Source organism: Melopsittacus undulatus, chromosome 9 (genome assembly GCF_012275295.1).
Source record: "Melopsittacus undulatus isolate bMelUnd1 chromosome 9, bMelUnd1.mat.Z, whole genome shotgun sequence".
In the NCBI taxonomy this organism is placed as follows: domain Eukaryota; kingdom Metazoa; phylum Chordata; class Aves; order Psittaciformes; family Psittaculidae; genus Melopsittacus; species Melopsittacus undulatus.
Genome location: NC_047535.1, coordinates 30,590,748 through 30,612,813, shown reverse-complemented (window position 1 = coordinate 30,612,813; position 22,066 = coordinate 30,590,748). Strand labels below are relative to the sequence as shown.

The 22,066-nt window shown below is 38.0% G+C and overlaps 1 protein-coding gene across 1 annotated transcript in view; it reads left to right on the top strand.

Moving 5' to 3' along the window:
• TAFA4 (TAFA chemokine like family member 4) overlaps positions 1-21,929 on the top strand; it is a 76,042-nt gene extending 54,113 nt beyond the window's left edge. The window contains exons 4-6 of the mRNA XM_031049265.2: positions 9,658-9,813; positions 17,368-17,451; positions 21,832-21,929. Coding sequence (XP_030905125.2) covers positions 9,658-9,813; positions 17,368-17,451; positions 21,832-21,929 — 338 coding nt within the window. The remainder of the gene's footprint in view (positions 1-9,657; positions 9,814-17,367; positions 17,452-21,831) is intronic.
• The last annotated feature ends 137 nt before the right edge of the window (positions 21,930-22,066 follow it).

The window sequence follows — 22,066 nt, the reverse complement described above, 5'->3', positions numbered from 1 at the left end:
GCCAAAGCTAAAGCATGGCGTGGAGGGATGCTTCTGATGTTACTCTCGAGTTTGTTCTTTTTGTACAAGTCACAGGATACAGTAGCTTATGTAACATTTTAAAGTTATATATTAATTTTTCACATCAAGATGAATGGCTTAATTAAAATGGAAAATCTACTTAATGATTGTCAAGGGCTATCTGTTTTGGTAAGAATGGAAGAGGGTTGGGTTCTTGGATGCTTGGAGGGGGATCTGTGAACAGGAAAAGAATATCTTAACCTCTAGTTCTTCCATTTCTGAGAAGGGTCTGTTAACACTATTTTCACTGATTCATACAGCTTTGCATAGCAATTCACGTTGTACGCCTGGGTGAACTATCTTTATTGTTGCTAGTTGCCTAATTGAAAAAGCCACATTTGTGTAGAACAAGCAGTGCACTGACTGCAAAAAAAAGGTTTTTTTTCTGCATAAGATCATAGGGTTAATAGTATAAATAATACAGTGGAAATAAGGTGAAAGATCAGCATAGGATGAGTGTTGTGTCAGCATCCATTTGTGCATGCACCTAGTTACTGAGCACATATCTCTGGATCTGGCTCACTGAAATGTACCGCTCTGGGATTTTCTTGTGTTACAGCCTGCAACTGAAATGTGAAAACTTAAGATTTGCACTTTTATTCTTAGGAAAAGAAGATTAAAAAGGGGAAGTTGAGAGGCTCAAGAGATCTGCACAACCTTGAATAGGAAAAGAAGTATTAATGGCGGAGCTTTGAAAAACAGTCATCAGTATGAAACAGCAAATGTTCAGATCCTCACAACTTCTGAATTCTGATATTATTTCATTTTTAGCAGTATAAGTCAGGGTCATGAGTTGCAGTGTGAGCCTATGGGAAGTTGCTATCAGATTCTGATTCTCGTTTTAGTTGATGGTGTCTATTTTCTTGTCTCTTCCACTGTTACAGTGTGGCATAAAATGGTGGGTAATCTGCACGTTTATTTTTTTCCATATAATTAAAAAAACTGCTCATTCAATAATACTGACTAAAAATATCTGTTGGTATTCTGGAAACCTCACTTATGCTTTGCACTTATGGATATAATAGTTAAATTAGCCGAAGTTCAATTAGTTGTTCAGCCAGGTTGGATAAAGTCTGCACATACTGAAGCCATTTAAAAGTCGTCATGCCTCTCAGAATTAAAAATGCATTTGTGCAATTTAGTTTTATGACCTGTTATTGCTTAACTGGCAGCTGGATCTTATACTTGGACTGCTGCAATGCTTTCCTTGTCCATTGCATAGGAATAAACCCAAGATGACCATTACAGCTATAGAAAATCTGATATAAAATGAGGCAAACTCTGAAAATAATTAATCAGCGGTGATCAAGACATAGGGGCTTTTCCAGGGACTAAAGACCAGCTGAGGAGCTGATGGCCTGGTGCCCAGTGCATTAAATGATCTGATTGCTTGTAATGTTCCTCAAAATTCCATTTGCCTGATTTGCCCATTGCATGAAAATTTCATCACACTTCAGCAATGAAATGGATCATTCCAATTTGCAGTCTTATCCACTGGTCCTGGGTTTTTTTTTGCAAAAGACAATTCTTCCAGTAGCCAAAAATACTGCTGAATAATTTTAATAAACACAGAGCAATTAATGGAAAATGAGATTCACTGCCAAACTCAGTCTTTTAAATGAAGACGGTCAAACAGAACAACCAGAAAGACTTTCTTAAACCATACCATTTAATGACAACAGTTATTTCTGGACCTTTCTTGAACAGATTCTCAAATGAGGGTTAACTAACAAACTCATCTGCCTACCTCTAACAGCTGAATTCAGACACAGTCCTATTACTTTACAATCCCATTAAAGTAATTTCATTTAAAGAAGAAAACACACTTTTGCATTTAAAAAATAAACCCCATAAAAACAGAAGTTCTTTGTACCTTATAAATCTGAGCTGTTTTGGGTACTGAAGCAGAACAGAATAGAAGTTCCTTTGGTTGCCTTCCTCCATTTTACCCCATTGCACTTGGACATGAGAATTCACTTTTCACTTGAAATTAAGAAAATGCTTCTTTTCCAAACATCTCCTTTTGTTTTCTGGCAATTGCCATTTACTTAATCTGCAGAGCCTAATGATTTCGACAACAATTGCTGTCCCATATTCTCTAAACAAATATCATTCTTGTCTGATGAATAACCTTGAACTGGGTTAAAAATACCTGTGGTATTTAGTAGATTACAAATATTTGGTTTACACAGCTAAGGCCCAAATGATAATTTGTTATTTCAGGTGATGGAGGAAAACTCAGAATGGCACAAACCCTGAAATTTATTTTGCATTTATTTATCCACATACATGAGACAAACTTTAGAGTTTTTCTTTTTTTCTTTATTAAAAGCTTATGATAATATTAAAGGCATGCCATAGATGTGATGTACTACGCTGTACAAGTACAAACTGGTGAATAACTGTGAGCCTGGCCTATATGGATGTGTGTGTTTGCCTGCTCTCTTCAGGCAAGCAGAAAACTCTGGGAAGCTGGTTTAATTCTTTTTCCCTTTTCTTCATGATAAACTTGCCAAGGAAGGAACAAATGAGAGAAGAAGTGTGATTCACACGTAATAGCAAGAGTGAATGTTAATGGTACATGTGGGAAATACTTCTGTATTACAGAGCACAATATTGCTTATTATTGCAAGTTATGATGGAAAACCAAATCTGTCCCTTGTATTTTCTTCTCTGCCTCACCTAAAATAGCTGCATGGTGGAAAGTTTCCTACAGGAAATGATTAGCACTACTTTACTCCGAGGTGTTTTATGAATGTTTATGTTCTTAGATTTCATTTGTACAAGTGTCATGTGTGCTTGAGCCAGGATGAATATTACTGCCTGGCAGAAAGGCAGTCCTTACTGATTAATTTCAGTAGGTAGAGAAACTCATGTTTTAGTTTATTTTTGCTTCCAGGTCACTCTTCATCCACCTTTCTTTTCATTTACAGCAACTTTTCCCTCCTCCCTCCCCTGTTTGCAGTCCCTGCTTTGGTCTTGGCTGTTTTGATTTATTGACCGCTCAGATTTAATACTTTGTACCTTGGAGTGCTTGTGTCTGATCTAAGGTCACCTATGCTACTTATTCCAGGGGACTTTAATCTCCATATGGATGTGACCTCTGACACTCGCCAAAGAATTCGCTGTGTTACATGATTCTCTCCAGCTGTGTCAGCAGGTTCCTCCATCCTCACTGAAAGGTTATGCTTTTGATTTCATTAACTTTTTGGGTCTCATTATCAGGGTTTGAGGTCACTCACCTTTTTTTCCAGATATACATCTAGGTCTATGGTACCCCTAGGGTTCCTCTCAAATTGGTTGCTACTTTTGAGAGTTGTTTTGCTCAGGTGTCACATCTTGACCAAAACAGGTTGAAGTAGCTCAGTGCTGGTTCCCTGGTTATCCTGTTAAAATGCTGATAGCAATTTTTGCACATGCCTTACTACTGGCTTTTACAACAAGCACAAATGTCTTGACTGCAACAAAGGCTGTATCTTTATGAGCTGTGAGAAACTTTTTGGTTTGAAACCTGCACACTGTGTGAACATCAACCTTAATTCCTTCATCTGGAAGATTGTTGTATCTTTGCTTGGTTTTGTTATAGATGTTAGCTTCTAGTAATGACAATACTTGCATGTGCTTGAGGAATGTGAGAGTAATGGATACAAACTTGATTGCTTCCTTCCTTTTTTTTGCGGTGTGTGAGCTATGTCTTACTTTGGCTGTTACGTGGGCAAATGATTATGGGAAGATATTTCTTGTCTATTTATCTTCAGAGAAATTGAACTAGCCTTTTTTAGCAGTTATGGACTATCTCTGAACAGTCCTTACTGCCAACAAGTGAAAAGGTAAAACTGTAAAAGTGAAATTGGGCTGAATTGTGTATGCAGAGACAATTTATAAGAAAGCATATACGGAAGTATTGTATATCCTTCAGGATAGAAAGCATCCAAGTCAGCACCTTGTGACATGAATATGAAATTATTAGTGAAAGAATTCAGTGGCTGATGGAATGGTAGAGAAAAGCTCTGCTGAAATGCTCAGACTAGTAGATGGTGTGATACCTTCCAAATGACTTTTAGCTTCTTCCCTTGAGAAGAGCTGTCATCTTTAGAAACATCCATTCTCCCCTTTTGCCCCCAGAAGCCACTCCATGAGCTGGGGAAGTTCTCATAAATATGACTGATAAAAGCAAGAGAAAACTGGCAAATGATATTTCCTTTAATATATATTTTTCTAAGAGCATTTGCCTGTTGGTGTGCGATTCTCCGTTGTTCATACATCTGTAAGCAAAAGCCAGCATGAAATGAAGGTGGAACAGATGATGAACTGGCACCAAGCTTTTTAGAGTTCTTTCCTCTTCCAAACTGTATCAGTGCTGACCTCTAAACTCACTTGTTTCTGTTACTATTGTTTGCAACATTAGGTTCCATAGTCATTCATCTTCCTATTGACAGCCATACTCTTACTCTATAAATAAATGATGCAGTTGATTTTGTGCAGACCAAGCTTGCTGGTTTTGAGGCTTACTAAAGAATGTGCTGAGCTAGCGTCATATTGTTCTAATATCTAGATGTGCTGTTCTCCAAAGCACTAGTTGCTTTCTTCTTCAAAGAGGGCAGAGATAAAAATTCCCTTTAAATGTGTCTTTTCTGTATGTTTCTTAACTAAGGAACTAGAAAAAGAGGAGGTTATTCAGCATTTCCGATGCAAGCATACTGCCTGCATATATATTACATTGAAAGAGTACTCCTTGGGAGTGATTAGAATTAGTCCCAGAGATGAAATGGATGTGGATAGAATTGGCTAGCAAACTTCTGAAAGCCTTCCTCTTTCTTTGATATTTTCCTTGTAGTTTTGAAGTACATCACTATGAAGTTTGATATTTTATTAACAATAATTGTATTTCCCTCTTTTCATTTGAGGATTTCAAAGAGTTTTAGAAGCATTAATTGCATATCTGCCCCCTGACTTCTATGAAGAAAAGTGAAAATAAGGTCTTGTCAAATATGTTTGAAAAAAAATGTATTAAACTGAGAATAAGAAGCTCAGTTGTGATTATTCAGTCAACTCTGTTCACAACACTTGTACTGGTTTGTAATGTGCAAGCCTTGTAACTTCTTAGGTTTGTGTCATTCTTGTTCTTCAGAGATGATGACTGCCTCTCTGAAAACTGTAAAGATTGCTGAGCATCTCTGCATAGAACCATCTTCTGGGCTAGAAAGCACACTAAGAAATAGTCAGAGAGCCTTGGTGCAGCCAGTCACTGAGGCATTAAGAGGCATTCTGGACTTGGGCACATGTTATTATCTGTATGTATCTCATCATGGAAGCCAGCAAAATTTACATATTTTTATTTTAATATTTAATACTTATATTAATATGTTTATATATTTATTTTATATTTATCATGGAGTGTCCTGGAAGCTGCTTCCATTAGGAAGTCCTATCCCGTTATGTCTGTGCCCCATATGGGGAGGTAGGGAAAGTGTCCTTAGTGAACTTGAATAGCAGTGGTATTTCTAGGGAAGTTAAACTGTAAAAGAATTGGGATATGGAGAGTAACACATGTGCCAGACTCCTGATCAGAGGTAACCCAGAGCCTCATAGTCTTCGACATTCATACTCATTCCTCCACAGTGCCTGGCTGGCAGGCATTCCCTCTTCGGTATGCAGAAGACATTCTATGACAGGAACCTTTCTCTGGTACTGTTGCTGATAAAATGTATTCCTCCTTGGAGAGTTTTCTTATTTAAATGTGAGGATGTAACTGAATTTAAACTGCAAATATTGACAACCCTTAAGTTGAACATCGGAATAGGTTTACAGGTGAAGAGCTATAAATTTGGGCTTTTCATAAGTGAGCCCAAAGAGGCTTTGCTCTGCACAGCCTGGCTTTCTGTCTCTCACTGTAGTTCTGATCAGGAAAGCCATTTCAGAGTGTCCAGCATAGAATTAACTTACTGTGATCTTTACAGTTTAAAAGTCCTTCATTCGCTGCTCCTTTAATGCCTTGCTTCCTGAGAAACCATTGATTATAAAATATGTTAAGGCTGTTCTTGATTTTTCCTGTCATTATTATCTCAGCTATACCTTAAATGTACTTTAGAACTAAGATGAAGGTTTGTATAGTGCAAGATGGAGATTAAAATGTGCAGGAGAGTATTCTTATATTTTTTCTTTTTGCTGCCTTTTGGCACCTAAATGTAGATACAGCGAGTCTCAGTAGATCCAGGCAGAGAACAGACTGAGTTGATGGTTAGATTTTAAGATAGTCTGAGAGTTTTATTAAATCTGAAAGCCACTCTGCAGACCGAGTGCTTGCTCTTTATATTGCTGAACACTGGCAAAAATGAGATGGAAACCCAGTATGTTAACACTTAGCATTTGTTCAGCACCTGCTCACAGATGTGTCTGAATATTAAGAAGAAATGTGCATGGTGTTCGACAGAATAAAAGGTGTTCTGATGTGCGTGAACAAGCAAGAGGAAATATAGATGTGAACATGTAGGAGGGGAAAGACTATTACAAGGGCAATCCAATTAATGCAAATGATGCATGCAGATGTCTTTGGCTTTTTTAGTACCTTTCACTGGTATACTCTGTATGAGCTAGGGACAGGGGAGGAGAGCGCTGTCTTCCTCTGCATGGCAGCAGTACTTTCAAACTTTAGCATCCTACTCCTGCCTGTAGATGATGAGGGGACACTTTCTCTTACTTGCCTGTATAGCTTTGAAACATGAACAGTAAAACAGCTACTAAAACAAAAAATGCATTCATGAGGTAACTAGATTTTGCCTTCTGCAAATATCTGTGTACCTGTTGACTCCTGGCGCTTCAAGGGAGCACTGTCATTGCTTTAGAATTCAAACATGATAAGAGAAAGAGAGTCCCAGTTTTTTTTAGGCTGCATGCTCAGGGCCAGCCTGTTTGATTTATTTTGGCATTGGCTTAACGGGACTGTTCACCTAAAGGAAGTGGGATTAGGGTTTGAAAATAGACATTCTTTCAGCTACTTTCAGCTACATATTGATCGTTGGAGCTGGATCTAGTCCTCCATCCTCATGATGCACCTTCTGAAAAAAATGGCTTCTACCGTTATCTTGGCAACTGATGTCTTGTGAATGATGACTTTAATTAAAAAGAGGCCCTGGCTGCTTGGTTTTTCAGATGAGGCACATGGCAAACTCAAGTATGCGGCCTGAGCAGTTCCAAACTTTTACTTTTTCTTCCCTCCCTTATAAAATCTCCTTCTCAAGAGACAGTCCAGGTGGTGACCCTGCTCTCCTGAAGTCAATAGCAACTTTGTTGTTGACTCCAGCGGATGCAGGCCCATCACCTTAAGCAATATAGGAAACACATGAAAATTTCCCCTGATTAATACAGAGAGTTTTGCTTCAGGCTGTGGAGCTAATAAATAAATACATTAATTTTGAATTAAAAACCTCTTTTTACAAAATCTTTTCTGTCAATCCCTGGCCATCTGCTTATCATCCCCAAACACTGTCATGCAATGTGTTTTATAGATCAATATTTTGTCATGCAGTGGCATGGCCAATTTGCTTGCTCTATTTGTGTATTTATTTTCCATATTAACTTACAGAGAAGTTTCTGTCCTCCAAGCTGGTAGCTGCTTTCATTTTTTTTTCATGTTTATTATGATGTGGGTATTGGGTACTTGCATGAAAATTTGGAGTCTGCCAATAAGTTATTACTATGTAAGATACTTTTATGCTGTCTTCAACATTTTTAACATTCTGTAAAATACCTTATGCGTTTTTCTGCTGTAGCATATTCTGCTTAACAGTGCAGTGGAAACTCAGGAAAAAAAGAAAAAATAACCCCAAAACATCTCTAGATGTATATTTTTCTTTTACTGAGTTGTATGTGTTGAGTGCACAAATAGAAAACTAAATTTCCTTTCCTGGATTACATATATGTAGTTTCTTGTCCATTGAGGTTGTTATGGATACAAATTTGGTAAAAATAGCTGGACAGCCCTTTAGCTAAAATACTTGTCAAACGAAAACACACGCAGCAAAGGAACATTGCCAAGCAAACCTTTTAAAACCTATGTATTATATATTTGAATACTCTCCTTTCATTTTTTCACACATTGTTCCCCCCCCCCCCCCCCCGAAGCCTAAATTGCACTGCTAACTCTTTTGAAGGTTGAAGATTTCTCCCTTACTCAGTGAAATTTCGGCCCCCCCAATACAGTGATTTTAGTCACTCAGTAACATTTCATCAATAAGGATGTGAGCCTGGCCATATTGCACCAGACCGAGGTGTTCTATATCTTAACATCCTGTGTCTGATATTAGTAACTGATGCTGTAAAGCCCACACCCCTACCCCCCAAAAGAAACACAACAAGGGAAGCATGAAGCGAGCATGAAACAGGGCAATACCCCAGGCTTGCCACTTGAGGATTGTTTGTTTCTGAGGAGTGCTCTCCCTTTTACCTTCTATTTTCCCATCTTCTGTGCCTTTGATATTACCCCCACCTACACCAATATCTGTATTGCAGTCTCTTCTCATATAAGGAGCCTGTACTGCTTTGATGGTGAATGTTTTTATTATTCTCAGTGTTGTCTCTCTGTCTAGCTCACTTATTAAAAACCTCACCCTGTTCTGTAGTGCTGTTAATTTACATGGTGCTTTACAAACACTGATAAGGGCCATCCAAGGCTCTACTCTAAATAAGACGAGACAAATGAAAGATGAAGCACTTGAAGACTATTCAGGAAAGTGAGGACATGGAAATGACTTATGCAAAGAGGAAAGGGGTTTTGTGAAATGGGGTTTCTGAGAAAGCATTTTAGACAGGACAGAGAGTAAGTTTGGCAGTGGAGCAAACTGGTCAGGTGCAAGGAGCAGTGGAGGTAATATATGAAAGTAGGAGCAAGGAAAGGAGAGGAAGGATAAAATACACACAGAAATAGGGAGCAGAATAGGGAGCAGTGAGTTGTGAGGAAATTTACTTGAGAGGAAAGCAGTAGTTTGAGTGAGAGTATCTCAGGTTTCTTCAGAATAGTCTGGGATGGAACTTGAGAAGTCCTTATAGTTTGTTGGGTTGGTTTGTTTTTTTGTCTATTAACAAAACTTGACTATCTATGACACCTTTTCAGTCTGCTTTGTTCTTAGTCCACACTCAATGATAGGCTTAGGTAATGGTGCTTACATGTAAGTTAGAAAGTTTCCCTAGACAAGTCTCCCTTGCACTAAATATTGCCCAGTCCATTGTGTTCATTTATGAAGGGAAGGAATTAAATATAAAACGTGATGCAAGGCAGGAAGCCAAAGGCAGGAAGGGCATGCTCTGTCTCCACATGTCTCCTTGTCTAATCCATCTAATTGAATACTCCAATCTCCTTTTCTCCCTATGGTTTTGTAAACACCAGGGAAGATAGATTGAAAAATTGACTTGTTATGATGAGCTAATGTTTATTAATAAGAATAGAATAAACTTGGGAATAACTCAGAGTCTACAAGATGCTTTGCCCCTTTGTCTTGCTGGGACGTTTGAGAGATTCAGTATCTTGTATGAACTGGCTTTTTCTTTGTGCACTGACGTTTTGGTTTGCTCTCCATCACTTCTCTCTGCAATTAATAGGCCAGCACCAAGTCAAGCAAGGGACATGTGAAGTTGTGGCAGTGCATCGTTGCTGCAATAAGAACCGTATTGAAGAACGATCACAAACAGTCAAGTGTTCCTGCTTCCCGGGGCAGGTGGCAGGTACAACAAGGGCTCAGCCCTCCTGTGTGGAAGGTAAGCAGTCTCCTGCTCGCTCATAGTTCATTAAGATTGAGAGTTTATTCTCCTTGATTATTTGACTCCCCACTGCCTCGAAAGCATAATCCTTCCTTTTGTTAATTTTGGAGACATCTCTGTGCATTGATGATAATGAGTCTGTGCATAAATCTGGATGTAATTAATCCTCTTAATATATGTACTCATCTATTTCATGTCTGTGCCAATAAAACTCAGTTTTTCACACAAGAACTCTTTAAAACTAGTCTGAGAAGCAGCATAAGCCAAGAAATTCAAGCTTATAATATTAACTCTTACAGATGTCTTTAGACTTAGTAACTTGGCTTAAAATGCTCTGGATAATAAATGCAGCCCTAAGACTGAGCATGAAGATAGTGCTGAGGTTCCATGAGTTTGAGCGCTGTTCTCTAGATGACTGTTTCGTCATTTTATGTGCCTAATGGTCTTTTATGCTGGGCATCAGTGCAACAGTGATGCCCCATGTCTATTCAGTTTCACATGTTGTAACCCCAAATACTTCAGCATAAACTGCTATACAAGACACTGTCTGAGCTAGAACACATGCCTGATGAAGCAAAAATGTGGTACAGCTGCCTTAGTACATCACCTTCCTGACTCTTCACAGGTTTCAGTGTTGGCATCCTTATGCTTTTAGCAGTATAACTCGTTTGAAATTAAATTTATTATATACACTAAAGCCAAAATCTTACCTTGATCATAATGTTGACCAGGCATTCTGAGGCTATATAAAACTTGCCTTCTTGAGATTCATTCTGCACTTCACCCTAAATTTCCTCTCTGGCTTGACAGCAGCTCAGAAACTGTGGGTTACCTTTCTTCCTTATCCACCAGCAGAATCTATTCACTGGAGAGGCTGCTGATCTTGTTAACTTAGAAAACAAGTTACTGGATCCCCTATTTCATAAATTCATAAGCAAGACTCTTCTGTTTTCATTCTTTTTCACACAAAAAAAATTGCAAGTACTTCAAGTTAAATATAAAAGAAAAACCTTCAAAGATAATTAGTTTTAAACATAAAACTCAAAATACATGTGACGTTTGATTTATTTTTTTTATCCTTTTTAAGAACCTTTTATTTAAGAAAAGATTTTTAAAATTACTATTTACATGCTTAGTCTTTTCGTACCTTGTAATTCAGGAACACAATCAGCTTTAACTGTGTAATTTGTTAAGCAGTTTTCTTGTCAGATCAGAAGTACCTTCTGTATTTTTAGGTGACACACCACCTACATACACAACAGATAATAAAAATCACTCATTGTTTTAAACTTGCTTAAGGATTGCAAAGGTGACACTCATTCTATGATAGAAAGATGTAAATGTACAATATCTTGAACCTCAATTTAGTCAATGCAAATAGTTGCTGAAAGAATTTAGTAGCTGTTTTTACTTCAAGTATAGTTGAAATTAAGTGCAACAAAATATGAATGTAAGATTTTGTTTTCTAAAGTAGAAGCCTTTGATTCCATCTCAACCCTTAGGGTAACGCTTTAGCACACTTTGCTTATTTTTGCAAGTATCTGGGACCACAGTCAGTTGCTGTAGCACAGAAATGGTAACTATCTTTCCTTAGCCTCAGGATTAGGTGTGTTTTCTCCTTCTTTGTACATATCCTTCAGTAGGCTTCTATCCTGCAGAAACCAGAAACAGTTGATGTCTTGAATTTGCATATTTCAGTTTTATACAGACATTTTATTTTCTTTTCCAGCACTTTTTTCCTGAACACAGGGCTGTTTATTTTGCCTGTATTTTGCCCTGAGATTAAAGGGAACAACATGCTCAAAGCACAGAGTTACTTTTCCAGCCAAAAGAAAAGATTATATAGAGCAGTTGACTTGTAGCATTCTTTTAAAGCATTTTCTTTGAACTTCAGACCCCATCCAGTAGCATTTATCACTACAGGAGGGCAGCAATTTTTCCTGTGCTGTTGATTAGGCATGGCATGCATGTGGTGGTTGGTACTTACAATTCCTACACAAAATCATAGAATGTCTCAAGTTGGAAGGGACTCAGAAGATCCTTTTTGTTCAATTTAGTTGAGCATTTCCTCTTAGTTTTCTCTGTCTTGAAGCATATGAATCTTCTGACCTAAATCCCACTGGCTTTCAGTGACATCTTGCTTGTTAATTTAGGTGGGATAGAGCCTAGTTCATCAGGCAGAGCTCCTAGTTGATAAGTACTGGGCATTGTGGACTTTTGTATATATAGGCCATGAAAAAGGCTTATGAAGCCCATCATTACGTTTTTAGTGTCAGTCATAGGCCAGCCAGATATTTACATTCTGAAATAGGCTGACAGATGCTAAAGAATTTTACACAAGGTCAGATTTAAAGCAGCAGTTTATTGGAGCAGCACTGTACATAAGGCTAAGCCTGGCTCAAAGAGGTAGTGAATGTATACACCAATATTCACAGCTACCTAAATTCCAGGAAGGCTTCTTATTTGAGCCATGTCAGAATGGATTTTTGCATAATTACTTTTGGGCATACACCTATACATAGAAGTGACTTTTTTTTTCCTCAGGATATGTCCTATGGAGGAAATCAAGTACTTGTGTTACAGAAATTATAGACATCCAGGTGAGTTCCAAGGAAAAGGTGCTGAATTGGTACAGAAAGGAAAATAAAAGCTAGTTAAATCTTGCAAATACATGAAGTGAAAGTCTTGACTGTCTTGATTGCTCCAGATCAGTCCTTTCCCATGTTGTGCAAGTAATACTGTGTTGTGAAACCGAACTGACGTTTATAGAGTGCTTTGCATTTTGAGAGTGCCTTTCATCTCAGAAACTTTAAATATTGGCAGTAGAAGTCAAAGTACTTCATTTAAAAAGGATATGGCAGTGAAAATCAATGTTTGTTATAGACTGAGATCTTCCAAGCATTTTTACAAGCTCAGTATAATCACTCATAGCCTAGACCAGAGAACAGGGCAAGAACTCTTTGGATATTCATAATGTTTTTCTGTTGTTTGTCCATGTTAACACACTTACTTAGATGGTTGCATTTTGGATGCATCCAGCAAGCAATTCTGTCATTTGTGTATTTTAACTTAGTTGTGAAAGCTATTGACAAGCATTGGCAAACAAAAAAAAGCACAGCTAGTTCTTCTGCATACATGCACACCTCATTTTCCTGGGGGTTATTTGAGCTTCCAAGCACAGGCCCATCTGATACTTTGGGAAATGTTGCTGTAGATAAATTGAGCCATTACACTCAGAAAAAAGCAAAGCATACACAAAAAAGCATTTAAATATGCAGAGAGGACATATTGCACAGCCTCTATACCCTGCCTTGAGTTGTAGCAATAGTTATTTGCAGCTATAGAAAATTTTGTTTAGCAAAGGTCAACCCACTTTTCTGTCAATGAGTAAATTACATTGTAAGTAGTCATGAGATTTTGTTTATACCCATTTTCTTTATAGAAATAAACATCCTTGAGTAAGTACCTCCAGCTTGTCTAACAGCTACTGCCAAGGAGATAAAACATTAATAACTTGTGTCTGTAGAGTAGCTATCTTAGCTAAGTGCATTAAATGCCTCTAAGTAAATCATCACTAGCCAAATCATCTTCCATCCAGGAAATTCTATTAGTCCTAGAATTTATGAGGAGGAATCACACAGATTGGAAGAAAATGCAAATAGAACTAAAGAATTGTTTAAGAATTTTCTGTAAGGCCAAAGAGCTGCAATGAAGGAAAAAGACAATTTTGGCTGAAAGCCCATCTGTGTTACAGACTGAAAGGAAGAGAGCATATAGAAATAAGAACATAAAAATCCAGTACATAAGAAAAAGATAAGAGAAGAAATAGCTGAGAAGATTTATCTCCCACTGTTTTTGAATGGTTCTTGGAATACTTGGGAGCCATGCTAATGCCATGTCAGTATTCAAAGAATAAAGGGAAATAGACAGTAGAATGCCTAGTGTACTGATTATTTTTTATGAAAGAAAGCTTAACTCAGTGGAGTAGGAAAGATATCTGTATTTGTCCAAACTAACAGCAGTATGAATTTACTTGTTCAAGCAGAGCACACAGAAATCCTTAAAAAAGAAATTATTGGCCCATAATGCATGAAATATTGACATTGTTAATGCTGAGGCATATCAATATCACAGCTCTTTTGGTAAGTAACAGGATGGGGAGGTGTTTTCTAACTTAACTAAAGAAGGTGCTAAGCATTAAAAAGTATTAAACTTTTTCCCCATTCTGACCTTGAGTACTTTATCCTGAGAAACTGGCTTGTAGGTCTCTGGTCAGTTGTTGTAATTCAAAATGTATTTCAGAATACTTGCAGGTATTCTAGAAGAGCACTAGTACTGTGTCAGTTTTGAGAGGGTAGGCAGCATTGTCTAGATACTTAGGTGCAACTAAGGCTGATCTCAACCCTGTATGGGTAACTGAGAAGCTGATGTGGTATCCAATGAGCAAGGAGTTCCTGGAGTAGAGATCACAAAAGTTTATATAGCTTTCTGAAACGAGATTTGCCAGACCAAACTGATTTCATTTTCTGAGGAGTCTGTGAGACTCAATACCAATAGTTTTGGGTTTAAAACATTTAAGCCCAGGTTTTCCAAGTTACCTTGGAAGATAATATATTTACTTAATGAAAGGTTTGTTTGCTAAATACATTTGAGGATTTAAATATTTTTGGGTTTTTTGGTAAGCTATTTAATTTTGAATGATGTGTCATTGTGTGCACTGCTTAGTGTGGCATACCTCAAAAATACTTCTCTCCCTAGTGTCATCAGTAGGAAATGGTAGTCAAATGGCCCATACTTGCTGGGATTTCATAATGCTTAGCTCTGCACCTGACACACTGCAACATTTTCAACAGTAGCATGAAAGCAAATATAGAATCTCCCCCAGCAAAAAGCATGTTTGGGCTTCATTTGGTGGGGCAAAGGAATAATTAATGACAAGCACAAGGCAATCTAGAGGAATAGTCCTACTCACAGGAAGTGGAACCTGTTTGAAATGACTGCATTAATAAAGACGAATTGTGGCGTGAAACTGAAGAAGTTCAATCAGCTCAGCTTATCAGGCAGAAGATTGAAAAGTTACTGGATTGCAGCACATTTAATACCTTCACAGGGATAAAATTATGGTTACTAACAGGTGCTGTAATGTAAGAGTAGAAAATATGACAAAAAAGGTGGGAAGAGGCCAAAAACTAAGGCGGTGTGTTTCGTGCTGAGATGGTTTAACTGTCAAAACACATTGCAGGGGGAGAAGTTTCTTTCTTCACCTTTTCCAGATTGGGTGTAGCCAAACACAATTGGTTGCACAACCAGTGAATTGCATGAGGCAGGATGAGATGATGTATTGACACTATACTCTCTATGAACCTACTCTTTCCGTGGTGCCACACTATCTAGGGAGTGGTGTCAGCAGAAGATTGATTTCTCAAAGGGTTTCTGCCTGCTTTCCAGCAAATCAGCTGGCTAATGTCTAACTAAAGTAGTCTCCCTTCGTGTGGGTGGTTGTGTATGAGAGTGACATAGCTGCTCTCATTTCTTAGAAAAGTCATCGGTTTAAACCTCTCTGAGAGTGCCTCTATCTGAAAGGAGAAGCAAACTCTTATATCCTTCATGGAGTTGCACAGGGACAATGACAGTCAAAGAACTCTAGCTCTGAAGATGAACCTAATGGCTTTGATGGAGAATTTTAATGGACTAATGTCAAGAGCATGTTCTACACAAATAACTACAGCCCATTAGGACATACAGATCAGCAGATTGGACATTACAACCACAAAGAAATTGGGCATGAAATGGATGTAAGAATTAGTGCATTCTAGGTGCCTGTAGGAGACAGGGGAGCAAGAGGTGGTGTTCAAGTGCTGAAGCTGAGCTCTTATTTTTAAGGTAGCACTAAATACATGAAAGCATGCTCACATGTCAGAGTGCAGGTGAAGCCATAGCATGTCACCACATTCACACCCTCAACAGCACTGTGCAGAGCTGTTTAATGTAGTAGCTGTGCCTCCCAGGAGCACTTGCTGGCTTTGAAGCAGAGCTCTGAAGATACAGGTAGCTTGCTACCAGGATCTTCTGCTTGCTTAGGGACCTCTGCACATGCCCCTGGTCTTCTTGAATCTGGCCTTCTAGGCTTGCTCTTATTTACCTGAAATAAATGTGCTATAGAAATTGAAAAAATATAGAAAGTAGCAGAAGTAAAATGGGTGACTAGCCCATGGATCTGGAGTGGAAATGATCCCTCACCTCCTAGGAAGAACAGTCAAGTTTCACTCGTTTTGTCAACAGTCAATCGGCATCAAGAATCTAAGAAACAAATGGCTGGTGAAAGGAGTTGTAAATTTATTTTATACATTTATGAGATCAAAAGAATAGTTTAGACAAGCCAAACTGGTATTCCAGAAGTATATTTTTTTAGTGCTTTTCACATAGGCTTAGAGTGAAAGTGTAAAACAGAAGTAATTGAATGAACTTTTCAGCAATATCTTGATGTCAGCTTGCCTGCTTGTCACCCTAATTGACAGGTTGCAGAAGTATGAATCTACCTTGAAATTAAAAGGAAAACAAGTGCTTTATAAGCAGTAGACTCAATTATTTTTGTTCATCTCTTTTGGATGTAGTAGCTTTTAAAGCATGCAATTCAATATTTTGTGCGCATAGTAGCACAATGCACAAGAACTAAATCAAGATTTTAAGCCATATTTTATTTTGAAATCCAATTTAGATTATGAGGGATTGTGAACTGATATATTTCATAGTCATTTGCTGTGATTTGAGGAATCTCATGAGCAATGCAAAGCAGAAATTCATGCAGATGTTTGCAGCTGTTTGTGAGAAAGTATATCTCTTGTTAACAGCAGTATTATGAAGTCATGACTACATTTGTAGAAATAACAACCATGGTGTTATTAATGGAAACTGGCTTAAGGATTTGAAAATCAATAAATTTGCACAGTTAAGGTGTATTATGGTAGTGCTCTAAACAAAACTGCAAAACTGGCAGTGTAATTGCAAGTAGATTTTTAGTTAATAATCTAATGCTTTCCAGTGGTTTCCATTTTTATCTGCACTGTTTGCTGACAGGCTTCACATGCTTACATCTCTGTGCAATTCTATTTTCTCACCCAGTGAAGGGAGAAACTGGCAGTTCTTCGTCCAGTCTTGCATATGCATATCCAGGTTAAACAAGAAGCTTTAGTTTCACTCTGCCTTATAGCAGGAGCTTGACTGAAGCATGTAAATGAAAGAGGCGGATCATATCTGTAGTCAGTTGAGATGGCAAGGCACTTACAGAGATCATTTCAAATGCTGGAGTCAGTCTCTGGTGGTGCTTGCCTGTCTTCACCATTTGTGTATAGAATTTACCCTTCTGTGTGCTTGCATATGCCACATTTTGAGCTGAACCACAATCAGTGTGATTAACTATTAAAACAGTAACTGGTGGTTCTGCCTTTTGAAATCAAACACTTGAACACTGCATAGATAACCTCCTTACTGAAATCAACCGTAATTAAAACCAGATTGTGTTGTGTTTCTCTTTCCTGTTTCTTTTTCTAGCTTCCATTGTCCTACAGAAGTGGTGGTGTCATATGAACCCCTGTTTGGATGGAGAGGACTGTAAAGTACTACCAGACTATTCAGGTTGGTCTTGCAGCAGTGGAAATAAAGTCAAAACCACAAAGGCAAGTACAGAGATCGCCTATATTTAAAGGTGGCAGTCTGCTGAGAGCACTTATTGCATTGTAACTGGGGGTGTGAGCACCAGCACAAGACTCCTCAATTGTTCTCAGAGAGGGAAATATTGCATCAGAACTTCCACTTCACTATCACCCTAGTGAAGTTACTGTGTGCTGGAGACAAACTGAAGAAAGCCCTGATTTAGTCTTTAGTGAGCAAAGAAGCTATTACGTTGTGATTAGGGCTAGAGGGATAATTGTGTTCTGGGATCAAATCTTTAATTTGCAGGCAGTGCATATGGATCCAAGGGCTTTATCAGCATCATCTGAAGTTAGAATCCTGTGCTACTGAAAAGCCCTTTTACCTTTTGAAAGCAGCAGCCTGTCTTGGGAGTTACTGAGAATTTGCACTGAATGTTAGTGGGAATTATGGGACACCACTGGAAATCAGTCTGGTTTAGATCATTTCTAGTTACAGGCCGCCCTGTAGATGGCCTGTTTCTTCAAAAAGACCCTTTGCTATGCCAGCTTATTTCTTAATTAATGAAGAGCAAAGAGAAAATATCATGTCCTCTGCTTAAAAATCTAAAATGATTTCAGTGCATTGAAGTTCAACAAGTCATAGCAAACTGCATATTGAAATATATCATAAAACAGAACTCTTTGTCAGGCAATAACAAGGAAAAACATCAGCTTTTCTCTTTACAGCTTCTTCTTGTTAGAAATGAGTGTTATTTATTAGGTTACAGTCGGAGTTAATAAGCAAATACTGACACCAAATGTTGTTTAATAAAAGTTGCTCTAAGGAATGAAAACTATACTAATTTTTGGAAGAAACAGACAAAATTGGATGGTTTGGACGACTGTGGTGTATATGGGTAGTCTAAAGCCCTTCTACAAACATTGCATAGTGGCAGGTTTGCTGGAAAAAGCTGACCGAACCAACGGCTCTGAAAACTGTATTCCAGTTTCTAAGATCAGAGGAGTTGTAAATCAGTGTTATCTGTCAAATGCCAAAGATGTAATCTATAGTGTGCCTAGGTTCTGCTGTTCTCTTGTGATGGATACTCCACCTGAAAGTTGACCTGAACAGTCTAGAACCAATGTAGGTAATTGGCATGTTGCAAGATCTAGATTACCCTCAGCTTTTACATTATTTTCATGGGCAATGACTTTGAACTATTCATATAGAGGTAAGATGCAGTGTTGTAGCATCACATTGAAATGTAAGATTGGTGAAGCAGGAATTCTAGATGCTGAATAAGACAACTTCATCTCTGGACATACCAGAAGAGAGCTGGACCTTACTGGAAAAGAGTAAGTGAGGGTTAAACATCCTTGATGCCTTCAATAGATACTAGAGGGATGAAGGGTAGAAGAATGAATTTTATGCTGGCATTGGTGGCTGAAAGTTTGAGAAGAGTTGCCTTTTAGTTAGTTGAGGTCAACTGCCCACACTAGTCATACAGCCTTGTGTTCATGACTTCTCTTAAATACTGAAAAGAGGAGTCCTGAGTCAGTGGGAGTTTACTAATAGAAGGGCAAATTTTGGCATGGATCCTTTATTTTATTATCCATGACAAATATTGTAACCAGCAAACTACAGGATATGGTAATACATTCTGATGAGTTTAGGGATGTCTTATAAAGCTAGAGTGGGACAAATCATCCTGCCTGCAATTAGCTCTGTTCAAATTCATCAACTCCAGTGAGTGTATGTGGGTCTAACAGAGGGCAAAGCATAGCAATATGAGTGCAAATGTTGTTTCATTAAATTCTTCCTCTCCATTTCTGGGATGTGGATTAATGTATTTTACATTGATTTTTATTTACTATAGGTGATTTCTTTCAGGGGCATTTAATTGAAAAGATAAGGAAACAGCTGGTACTTGTGCTTAGATGTGCATCATTCTACTGTATTACTGGCATGGAAACTGTTCATTTTCCTTGCATGGTTTTGTTTTTCTTTTAATGCCCTGTGGTTTAGATTTTTCATTAGAATGTGTTAGAGGTAGGAGTGTTTCTCTTGTGAATGTGGTTAGTAGCAGCATAAGGGAGATCCTGATTCTCATGGGTGTCTTGGAGTAATGTAATTGTATAAATACAGATATGAGTAACAAAGCTAGTGGTTGAAAATTACATTGAAATGACATAAGAGGATCATAACCTTTAATTAGTGATTGGCCATGTTAGGAAAAGGAACAGGCAGATTTCCTTAAAAGGCAGATCCCTTAAAAAGGTGTCTCAGTCCCTCCCTTTTTAGTTATTCTTTACTAGATAAAGTCTTCCATTGTTTGCTGTATGTGTTTTATGTGCAGATACTTCAGGGAATTAATTACTTTCATACTTTAAAATATGGTAGTTTTGACCCCTAAAAGCTTTGTCCATGCATTTACCTAAGTTGATAGTAAGCAAACCATGAAAAGCTGCTTTTAGGAGGCTGAGATTTAATATAGCTGTATCTTCAGTAGTAGTGACATTTCTAAAGGCTGAGGACTTGTCATACTATCACCGAGTTTACTCCTATAATTAGCTTCTAGTAATGAACCTCTGGAGAATCAATCTGAAGTCATGAAATTTGTCTTCTTTATTGGTCCAAGTGAGAAAGAACATGATTTGTCCAAGGTTTTATGGGTGGGATTTATTGTGCCCAGCTGCAGGCATTTTCCATCCAAGCTAAGTTATTTAGGGTGTTCTGAAGTCACATGAGGAGAAAAGGGTGATGTCTCAGCATGACTGCTCATCCATAGGAGTGTTCCCATGAGTAATTCTTTCTCTTTCCTGTACCTTAAGAAAGCCCTGGGTGACAACCTTACATGTAGATGTCTGCTTCCTAGACAGCTGTCTAGCAGACAGCTACAGAATCTGTCCTGGCACCCATATTTCTTCTGTAGTTTTTTTCTGTCTTGTGTGTGGTTTTCTCTGTCTACTAAGATAATAAAATGAAATAAAATGAGTAATGGTAACTTCAGATTCTGAACAGAAGCTTGTGTTACAGGAAATACTGAACTGGGAGGAAAATAGAAAATAGAATAGAAAGAAAAATTCCATTTAAAAATGAACCAAAGATTATTCCAAACTCAGCTCAATCAACAAAATACATACTAAGTGCATTATTCAAACTTTACACATAGGACTGCATTAACTGTTGGAACAGTAGTCCAAACTGTACAGCAGCCTGTGTATCTCAGTGCTGGGATACTTTAATCAGAAATACACAGTAAAACCCTTGTGGACAATTATAAGAAATGTGCACATACATGAAATTCTTTCAGTTTAATAGCTGGCTTATGTCTAAAACATGATTTGAGATCCATTCCATGTTATCTTTTTTTCTGTTATGTACCAAAGATAATCTCATTACTATTTAAATTTCTAATCAATTTTTAAAGCTTTCTAAGACCCTGGGATCAGTGCTGGTTGGGACAGTGACTTCCACAGGTTAATTATGCACTGAAAGAGGAAATGCCATTTAACCAGCTTGAAGTCCTCTGTCTTTTCATATTGTGAAAATATTAGAGTAACGTGAAGTATCTGAAGGACAGGAGACTCATGATGCTACTCAGTATTTAGACGAATAGTTAGTAGCTGAGTGGCGCAGTTAAAATCTAAAAAGCTGAAGAGCTCATATCTTACATCAGTTACCTCAGAGAAGGTGATAAGAACCTCTATGCTGAGTGTCTGTTTAATTTTGTAACACACCTAGATGCTATAGAGCAGAGCTGACAAAGCTTTCCTCCTTGCAGGCTGCCTATTATCAGCCATGTCCAGGATGGGAAATCTGACATGACCACTCCTCACCATGTAGCCGAACCCACTGTGTTCATGCAGTGTGTATATATTAGGGATTGCACATACATCCCTGAAGCATCTGACTGAGCTTGCATAAGGGGAAGACACTGCAGGGTCTCATGGAGAAGCCTATCTGGGACTAGCTTCTGCCGCAAGAACAATTCTTACCCTGCATACCCTGTTCTGTCTGATCCCTAGGTCCCTGCTGTAAGATGGACCACCATGAATGGGTTTGCATAAATGGTCTTTTGGGATGTAAGTCATACACACCGGTGCTAAAAACTATGATAAACAAAATAAAGTGCAGATTGCAATGGCAATTTTTTTGGCAAATTTAATAGCGTACAGCTATTTCTCTTTCTGCAAATCTCCCTTATACTATTGAATAACATCTACATGTACTTCTGTTTCTCTGCAAGGTATATATATATGGCTGGGGAAAGTTAATTCATGATACATTTGTGTGTACCATTCCTTTGCAGCAACAAAGCATGTGCTATCATCCTTTGTTTGTTCCATTCTTTGTAGGTAATATTTTCCTCTTCTTTTATAGGTAACACGGTAGCAAAGAATAAACCTGTGGGTCACTACCAGAACAATGGCATGTGCAACTATTGCTTGGCTGTTACACAGAGACCCTTTTTGACATGATGCTGTTGACTTAATTCTTTGAACTTGCAAAATTAGGCAGCAAAAAGGACATTTCTCTTTGCAACTGTGGCTGAAGCTCCAGAACTGGATTTTGCTACACAGAATGGTACATTTTGGTTTCACAAAGGAAAAACAAG